Source organism: Propithecus coquereli, unplaced genomic scaffold (assembly GCF_000956105.1).
Source record: "Propithecus coquereli isolate 6110/MARCELLA unplaced genomic scaffold, Pcoq_1.0 Scaffold520, whole genome shotgun sequence".
Lineage (NCBI taxonomy): Eukaryota > Metazoa > Chordata > Mammalia > Primates > Indriidae > Propithecus > Propithecus coquereli.
The window spans coordinates 195538-205587 of NW_012151064.1; the positions used below are offsets into that span (position 1 = coordinate 195538).

Sequence of the window (10050 nt, forward strand, 5' to 3'; positions counted from 1 at the left end):
AAATTAAAACTCTTTCTGTTTGTAATATGACAGAATAGATCAGCAGTTGGCAAACTATGACATTGGATCAAATCTGGCCAGCAACCTGTTTTTGTAAATAAAGTTTTATTGGAACATAGCGTAATAGTTAAGTACTTAAAAAACATTTTTAAATAAAAGAAGAAAGGGGAAAATTAATTTTCATATGCATTACTGTTCTTATAATCTTGTCATTTCATTTTTAAACGATTGTCCATTACATGTGAATAAGCCTCATCCTTTAAGAGCACATATGGACTAAGTTAGCTGGCATTTTCCTTATCAAAAAATAAACAAGTCTGAACGTGGGTGTTCTGTCAATCAGAACACTTAGCCATGTTACAGGCTGCAACTGATGTACAAATCCATTACCCAGGCATAAAATGCTTTACCAAAACACAAATTAAATAGCTTTATAGCTCTTAGCCGGATATATTGCCAAAATATGCAAGAGATGAAATATGTATGTGACTTCTTTAAGAGAATAAATTGAAACCAGAAGCCAACTACTTCTCAGCAGTGCAAATTATACTCCAACTCTTCGTATTTTCATGTCTTGTCTTGTTTGTCTAATTTAGATGGTAAACTTAGTGGTAGAGGGAAAGAATCTGTCTCTTATATTCTATCAGTCAGTAGAGCACATTCCTATTAGTACTTCTATTGCAAATAAATATTTATTGCCAAGAATTCATTTTTTTTTTTATTAAAAAAGAGATAAACAGGGAATCCAAAAGGCTTGATTCCTGGCCTACTATGAAAATGTGGATAAGCCATTTCACCTTTTTTCTTATCTTCCTTTCTAATGAAATGAAAGTACCCACTTTCCTTTCCCAGGCCGTGGTGTGAGGTTTCATTATACAATACCTGTGAAACTAATTTAGCTCCTCAGAAGACTGGTGTTATATAAACAGCAAATACTATTACCATCATTGGGTTGAGTTGTGTAACATCCCAAAGTTTCAGCCAAAAGAATTGAGAGGAATATTTGGAGGTCGACTACACTTTATTTCATAAAAAATTTGTTCTTTCTTTTCATTACCAGGCATAACACTGTATGTTATAATGAAGCAATTCAGTTCTGTGCTTATGACAGAGAGAAATGCTTAATGAATCCTAGACGAGTCCATGCTGAGAAGGAGCTTTCCGTTCTTCCTCAACACTAACTTCCCTGGAAGTCAAAGGTATATTTCAAAGGAAAGAACCTCTTTGGAACTTTTGAAACCTATTTCATTATCCTAGTGATTTCTAAAGTTTTAGTTTTTCCCTAAATAATTCCAAGATCACATAAAATGTTCAAGTCACTGAGGGCTACTATAAATAATATCTTATTTTCATAAAACTTCAAGGAGAAATTTCACTAATGCCCCAGCCTGAATGCTCCTACCCCCACAGCAAGCTGCATTTCAACTGACTTAACTTATAACACATAGAAGAGCTAATGTTGCAAATTTATTCCAACTCATTAAATAATAAGGACCATTAAATTACCTTACATTTTTGTTCAAGGTCTCCAAAAAATTATAACAATATGAAAGAAACTGTTCTTTTATACAAAAAAGATGAACTATATTAGGTCCAGGCAAGGAGAATGCAGAGAGAAGTTTTAAAATTCTGGATGGAGTTGCAATCAACCGCTCATCTCCAGACTACACTCTGAAGTCAGGCTGGGACCCTGCCATTCCTGAGGCTCAAATGCAAACTCAACAGCAGGTAACACTATCTGCAGGAAAATAGTCATTTTCCTCGAATTACCTAATCTGGAATCTCAAGAATTGTGTTGTATTTATTCAGTTTCATAATTCCTTTCTAGATTGAGCAATTTAAAGAAGCAGAACAAAAACTCTCAACCCAATTAAAATTTTTAAAATTAGAGTGTAAAACATCAATTTCCTAAATACAACTTAATCTACTAAAATACATCATCTTCTACTCTCCATCACTCAGAAATTTCATCAGAGAACGCGCTGCATTTCATTTAATAGAAAAAGGGCAAAAAAATGTATCCTAGACCATCTTGACCAAAGGCAAAGTTTAAATTACATGTGGGGATTAAAAACCAGGATTCTTTGAGCACGCATTGTGATATCAAAATATAAATTCTTTCAAAACCCATACAGGCCGGATGTGGGCACAACAATCTACAACCAAGAAGTTAAGATATCCTGTTTTCAAGTGATGCTACTGCTTAAATGTGTATTCCTATTTTAATGATAATATGAATTTAGGAATTTTCCTTGAAAAATTCATTGATCATCAAAATTTATAGATTTCAGAAGTCAAAATATTATTAATTATTGTGCTCATCTTGGAAAAGAAATGTTTAAACTGTCAGAGTATTAGCAAAGAAAAGGCATGTTCTTGGCTAACTTCTTTTCATTTTTCCAGAGAGGGCAACTGCCTGGCACAAAACGACCCAGTTAGTCAATAATAGAACCACAGTGAAGATCGATTTGATGAAGTTCACCGATCCTATGCTATCACTCCATTAGTCCTCATGCCTTGCTGCGGTTGCCTGATTATACTAAGTAAAAGGTATCAGATTCATTTCACCTAAATGATTAAAAATAAATTAAAACTCTTTCTGTTTGTAATATGACAGAATAGATCAGCAGTTGGCAAACTATGACATTGGATCAAATCTGGCCAGCAACCTGTTTTTGTAAATAAAGTTTTATTGGAACATAGCTTTGCTGGTTCATTTACATTTCTGTGATTGCTTTTTTGCCATATAGCAGAGCTGAGCAGCTGTAACAAAGATCTTACGGTCCCAAAGCCTAAATTATTTAATATCTGTCCCTTTACAAAGTTTCTCATCACCGTAACAGAGTGTATTGCTAATACAGTTATTTAACAACTAAAAGATGCATTAAACAAGATGTTTATTAAAAACAATTGTTCAATGAGATGAATGCTGAAGGAAGAATGAATAAGTCTCGTATACAATTTTTTTTTTTTTTTGAAACAGAGTCTCACTGTGTTGCCTGGGCTAGAGTGAATGCAGTGGCGTCAGCCTAGCTCACAGCAACCTCGCACTCCTGGGCTCGAGCGATCCTTCTGCCTCAGCCTCCCGTGTAGCTGGGACTACAGGCATGCGCCACCATGCCCGGCTAATTTTTCCTATATATTTTTAGTTGTCCAATTAATTTCTTTCTATTTTTAGTAGAGACAGGGTCTCGCTCTTGCTCAGGCTGGTTTCGAACTCCTGAGCTCAAACAATCCGCCCGCCTCGGCCTCCCAGAGTGCTAGGATTACAGACGTGAGCCACCGCGCCCGGCCTATAATTACACAACTTTCTGAAGATGTAGGAGACACCAAGACTCTGTACCATATTTCACCGATTCATCTTGAGTATTACAGAGTCCGCAGAGCCTCTTGTAAAAGAAATAACTCCTACTCTCTAACATTTGTTATAGAATTGATTCCTAATAAATTACATTTCTGATTTTCTTACTAAAACAGATATTTGTTAAAATAAAGCAGGTTTTTAACTGCTGTTCATGGAGAACAATAAACTACGATGACATTATAACTGTTGCGCCTTACAGTAGAAGTGAGGTTTACTCTCCAAGGACGATATTCTGATCTGTGTAATTTGGCTAGGACACTACGGTCACTTTCAAATACACTGTGGTATTTAACATGCACTATCAATTAGAATCTACTCCCCGAGCTCATAATTGACGATAGACAAGAACATATTGGACAACATAACAAGACAGGCTTTGCAATAAATGGCCAACTTCAAGCTACAGTATCTAGATTTCCAATTTAATAAGCAAAGGGGAGGCGAATGGCACCATGGATCAAATTCTCTACAGGTAATAATGTAACACATTAACTGCCTACAGATAGGAAATAAATCTCAATTACTAAAAAAGGCTCTCATCACTCAGTTGTCTTGGTGTCACTCCTGCTTTTTAAAACAATTGCCATGCCTTAGAATTAAAAAGAGCTGTTTCTAAAAAATAGATGCTCTATTTTGGGATCATTACACACAATTATGTGGCTTGTATATTTTTTAAGACAATTTAAAATAAGATTGGCTTATTCTTTAAAAAAAAAAATGAAAGAAAAGGGAAATTTGTTCTTTCAGAATTGTTCTTCCCAGGGGGAAAAAATCCGATCTCTTGTGTCTTCTTAATGTTAAAATAATGTAGCTCTGTCATCTAGTGGCAACCGCTGGTAACACAACTCTGGAACACAGCTTTGATTATTATTATAAAATTCTAAATTGATTTTGCCTAATTAGCTCCAAAAAATTCCTTTTTACTAAAAACATAAAATATAAGTTTACAAATATAATTATGAAGTAAATTACATATAATGAATAGAGTCAACATTAAAAGCAAAGAATCGTCATCCAATTGAAATAAATTTACTGCTACACTAGAAACTAATGAGGTATTATATTTGTTTAAAATACATTGGGTTAGATCCATATAAATTTGTAGACTACATTACTCATGCTATTTTTACAACTTCGCAAATATCTAAATTTGTAAATTAAATTTGAAAGAATTTCTAAACAATAGTTTCCAAAGAAAAACATCATTTCAAAAACTTCCTGTGATATTTAAAATGTATGTGACTAACTCTTCCTTTCTGCACTTTTCTGTCCCACCTCCCACTACCAAACATTTTACTTAATTATTCCTGCATCTTCCCTTCTGCTTTCATACAAGAATTTCCATAAATACTTAGAATACACAAATTTTATCATTAAAAATTTTATATTGTCTTTCTGGGAACGATTATTATTGGAACTTCCTGACTAGAGTCATCTGACAACTATTTTTCAGTATAGTGTCTGCACTAAACCTTAAGAAGTTAAACATTTTGTCAGTTTTCTTTTTGTTTTCTTCCAGTACTATGATTTACATGGTGCTTTCGTCATAAGGTACATGAACAATTAAATGTATACTTATAATGTAGAAGTATATCACAAGGCATTATAAAATTATACTAAATATGTGTGTCTAATCTATATATGTAGTATAAAAACATCAGGTACAAGGAAATATTGTTTCATTAATTTTTAAGGTGTAGAAATGTGTATTTACGAACAATAATATCTATATTACCTTCTGTTTCAATAAATTATTTCAAGAGTAATTTCCTCTCCTATTACCTATTAGTATGTTTTTTTCTTTTTTAATTTTCCTTCCTCTGACCATGTCTAAAATTTCATAGGCCTCATGAAAAGTAAGATTAAATGGAGAGTAAAAGGATTAGAAGATCTGGGTAAAAAAGAAACAAATACTAAAGTCTTGAAGCCCATTTATTTATTCCTAAACCTATATATATTCCTAAACTCTAATCTCATTTGTATATTCCTAAACCCATATACACAAACATATTTTTATATACATTCACATGTATCATAAACAGTAAGATGTCTTGAGAACTGACCTTTAAATATTTTGTGTCTTAAATAACTATGGTACAGTCTTGAATTGCAAAAATTGTAAAAATTGTTTTTGCTGATAACAAGGAGTATGAAAAGTTTTGGAGTCAGTAGCAAAGTGGTGGATACTATGTTATTGCATCTCATAATTATAAATAATAAATGTATCATAATGATTTCCATCCATAGTGTTCTTTGAATGTAGGTATATATATTACTATATGTATATTATAGTCAAGTCTTATTCAACTATTAAGGTGAAATTCAAAATCTAGTATAGACTATTGATTTCATCAGATTTTTAAAATTACTGAAATTCACTTCAAGGCTAAGTCATCAAGATTTAACTACAAAGTCATTATTATATCCCATTCTGATCTTAGGTTAATCTATTTTATTTCCTAAAACCAGTATTTAATTGCAAGTGGAGGCTCTGATAGAAGAAAACTTTGACAGGCTTAGAATGAGAGCCTGGCTGATCTGCTGCTATGGAAGAAAAACTTATGTTTTTTAAAGAAATTTACATATATATGTATAATCTCCTTGCGATCACTTCAGATAGAAAACTGCTTTCTCCAAGTACTGGTTATCAATAAAACAGATTATCTTCATAGGGAGGGGGAATATTGAATGGGATGCAGCACCACAAGAACCACAGAATATGATAATATTGCAGAGGGTTTTGCTTTTGATATGAGAAGGTCTGTAACTTTTTTAAAAAACTGTATTTCACTTTAAGTGGAGAAAAACAAAAGAGAAAAAATGTATTTTGAAGTGTAAGGTAATACCTAAAATGAATCAATATGTTTGCAGCAAGCATTACAACACAAGGAGTTATCGTTAAATTTTATCGCAGCATACTTACTAAAAGTTCCAGGCACTAACTACATACTTAATGGCAGAAAATAGCCAGATCAATTTATAATCAAGATGTGTGATAGAGAACCCCACTGATTTACCGCTAGGTCACCCTCCTCTGTGTAAATGCTTACATTTTCCAAGCCCAGGAGCACAAGAAGTGGAATTGTTGTCATTCCTCCTTGAATCCATTCCTCCAGAGACACGGTTCCATCATGATCATAGTCAATTTCCTCCATCATTTCATGGAGGATCTGAAGTAGAGAAGATGAGAAAAAATTTGCAATGAATCAATAAAATAAATTTCATTTGATACAACAAATCATTACATTGATTTGGTTAGAACAAATTGTGACTAACGGCTAAATTGGGATAAATGTCTTGGTAATTCAGTACAACATTAATCCTATTACTGAGGAAACGGTGACTTTGTTATAATTACTAAAACCTGGCTACTTACACTGACCATCTTTTAGAAATAAGTGCTTAACTTTTTAATATTTTTTCAATGAACAGCACAGCTAAAACAAGAAGGCGTCTTTAATGGAAGGGTAAAAGTGGTCTTTAATTACTTTCTCTAGATTATTTTTTAGGTTCATATATATGCCAAAAAATGTCTGAACAAATTAACTTCATGGCAAAGAGCTCAAATAATTATTTGCTAAGTAGTAAGGGGCAAGAGAATTAAGTTGCTTTTAATTGCCTATCAGAACTTAATAGAGCTAAGAAGTTAAAGGATCAAATCATATTTGATTAGACTTCATTTCTAAAGATGACTTGCACATAATGTTTCAAAATGCTCTCCATACTATTGTTTGTAATACACGTAGCTCTCTGTGATATGGTGACAATATCAGTACTTACTTCAAAGGGTCACGCTGTTAGGAAAAATGAGTTAATGTATTATAAATAGAAGTTCCGTGTAGAGTTGTTTGTGTTATTATTAACAGAAATTATTGATCAGATCCAAATATAATAAGCTTGGCTGCTGAGAAGTCAAAGTACTTCTCATCTAATGGCACCAAGATGGCAAACATGGTAAGAATTCCAGTGAAGAAAGGAACTCACCACGTTTATATAATGTGGAAATTTTAATTGATTTGGAAAAAGAGACACAGAGAATATTAGAACGAAAATGTGAAAAGGTGCAGAAAAGGAAATATTTAATTTGTTGGTAGAAGTATGATTCGCTTAAACACTTCTATGCTTGATTACATGGTGTCCTTCCTCAGGAAGTACCATATATGAAAATCAGATTATTTTCCTTCATAGCAACAAACTGATCTACAGATACTGGGAAGAAGAAACTTTTTGGAATAAAAATGATGCTGGAATAATTACTTCATCATTCTCAAAATAAAAGATAGGAGAAATTATTTAGAATCTGGCAACATGGCATATGATCTGGTTAAAATGCACTGCCTCTTGAGAGCATGTGATGAATTAGTAGAAATGAATAAATGGCTGATGCTCTCATTTTTGTATCTAATAAATGTAATGTTACAGCCTGTGTTAATTTGATAAAAACTTCTTCCAAGGACGTCTCAGTCTTGCTTACTAACTAGGGTCAACCTCAAATGCTCACTTTTCTTTATTCATATACAGAAACCTATCAGGAATCTACAATGTGTACATTTGTTTGCAATGAGGAGAGCTGTTGAAGCATCAGGCAAGACAAGGGAGTTCCCATGACAGCAGACACAATGCACAAGGCGGACTTTTATCTTCCCTTTCTACCATTTCAACTACTCAGAAGAGTGGCAGACTTGTTAGTAACACAAATGCCAAAAATGCTATAGTTTATTATAGTATGTTCTCCAGGAGAGAATTTGACAAATACAGTAGGTATTTATCTTAGCTAGCTGCTCTCAGCCACCAACTGTCCCCTTCCTCGGAGCTTTCTGACCTCTCTCTTCTCAAATCTACACCCCACACACACACCAAAAATAATTTTTGTGGAGAAGAGCCAGTGCCCATTTTTGTTTTGAAACCTGATAGGAAAAAATCACTCCCTCTGCCCCCAGTGAGAACAAGTAGACCTGATTGGTAGATGAATAATTTCCCCAGGTAGAAAGATGAATAGGATAAGGGAAAGCTATTTTAGACTAACGTAACCAAAAAGGACAACAGAACTAATAAGAAATTCCTTGGATTTCAGTGAAAATAGTACTAAGGTGAATCAAGCTGCAAATTAAATACATGTTACCATCTCCTTTATTATTCCATATACAACTGCAACCTGTTAATGATATCTACCACTCACTATGAGCAGAGCATGTGCAATTCCATATTAAGGAAAAACAGGTTGAATTAAAACTGGAAATATTCCAATCCCAATAAGAATGGTGCCCTCCTTTGTACATGACTTGTGCTTTGATGGCTTTAGTTTACAAAGACAGGGAAATGCTATCAGAGTTATTGTGTCACATAATCATGGCATTATCTTGCTGTTTACTGCACATATGTGAACAGTGGTTTAAAAAAAAATAGGCTTCTAGAATTCATATAAAATGCAAACTGCTTAAACAAAATTGATTTGTATTTGCTTTATTCATGTACACTTTACTAAACCTAGTAGGTTTCAAAATAAACTAAAATCGATAGGTCTTATCAACTATCCTTAAAATATTACTTGTGGGCCGGGCGCGGTGGCTCATGTCTGTAATCCTAGCTCTCTGGGAGGCTGAGGCGGGCGGATTGCTTGAGCTCAGGAGTTCGAAACCAGCCTGAGCAAGAGCGAGACCCCGTCTCTACTAAAAATAGAAAGAAATTAATGGGACAACTAAAAATATATAGAAAACAATTAGCTGAGCATGGTGGCGCATGCCTGCAGTCCCAGCTATTCGGGAGGCTGAGGCAGAAGGATTGCTTGAGCCCAGGAGTTTGAGGTTGCTGTGAGCTAGGCTGACGCCACAGCACTCTAGTCCGGGCAACAGAGAGTGAGTCTGAGACAAAAAAAAAAATATATATATATATGTATATTACTTGTGGACAAAGTTGAAGTTTCTAATCAGGTATGTTTTAATATACTTTTGAATAATGTTGGAATTTTGACATTAATCTATTTAAAACAATGAGTCTTTATGGTCCTATAAGCATTGTTAGATACCGTTTCTTTAAACAATTTGGTTAAAAATTTGTGGCTTGACCTTTAACTAGCTGAAGAGCTTTGGATAAGTAATTTTAACATATTTGGGTCTCAGTTTACTCATCTACAAAAGAAAAAAAACAGTGTACCTCAGAGAGTTGCAAGCATTGAATAACACATACACACAAGATAACAGAATGCATTGTGTATAGAGAACTATCATCATCTTCTTTTATGGCATGGCATGACCTTGGCAATGTCAATCAGCAGCTTCTGTTTATTCCCATGTATGTAAGACCACCTTTCAAGATATTAATAATTTCCAAGAAGGAGAAAGCAAAAGTTACTTCTAAGAGGTTCAGAATACCGCATATACCTTATTATCTTATTCAGAACCCAGTTTGATTTCTGATTAGAAATAGTGGCTTAGAGTTATCAAAAGCCAAAATCAAATGACAGTAATACATTAGGGTTCCAGAAAAGACAAAAAAAAAAGAGTCTTCCAGAATTTAGTCAATAGTTAAATCATTCATATACCTACTGGATTAAGTTCAGTGACATCCCATTCAAGGTACTCTGCAACATGCATCATCTGACTGATGATATTTTCTAGCTCCTGGGGGAAGGGGAGAGAGAATATTTGAGTACGTATGATTCGCTTAAACACTTCTATGCTTGATTA

At 33.9% G+C, this 10050-nt stretch overlaps 1 protein-coding gene across 1 annotated transcript in view; it reads right to left on the minus strand.

The window, feature by feature from the left end:
- The window catches only part of DGKB (diacylglycerol kinase, beta 90kDa), a gene marked incomplete at its 3' end in the record, with an annotated part of 269792 nt that overhangs the window by 100934 nt on the left and 158808 nt on the right, over window positions 1-10050 (minus strand). Inside the window, exons 9-10 of the mRNA XM_012656843.1 lie at window positions 9910-9984; window positions 6415-6534 (exon numbers count right to left, since the gene is read on the minus strand). Coding sequence (XP_012512297.1) covers window positions 6415-6534; window positions 9910-9984 — 195 coding nt within the window. The remainder of the gene's footprint in view (window positions 1-6414; window positions 6535-9909; window positions 9985-10050) is intronic.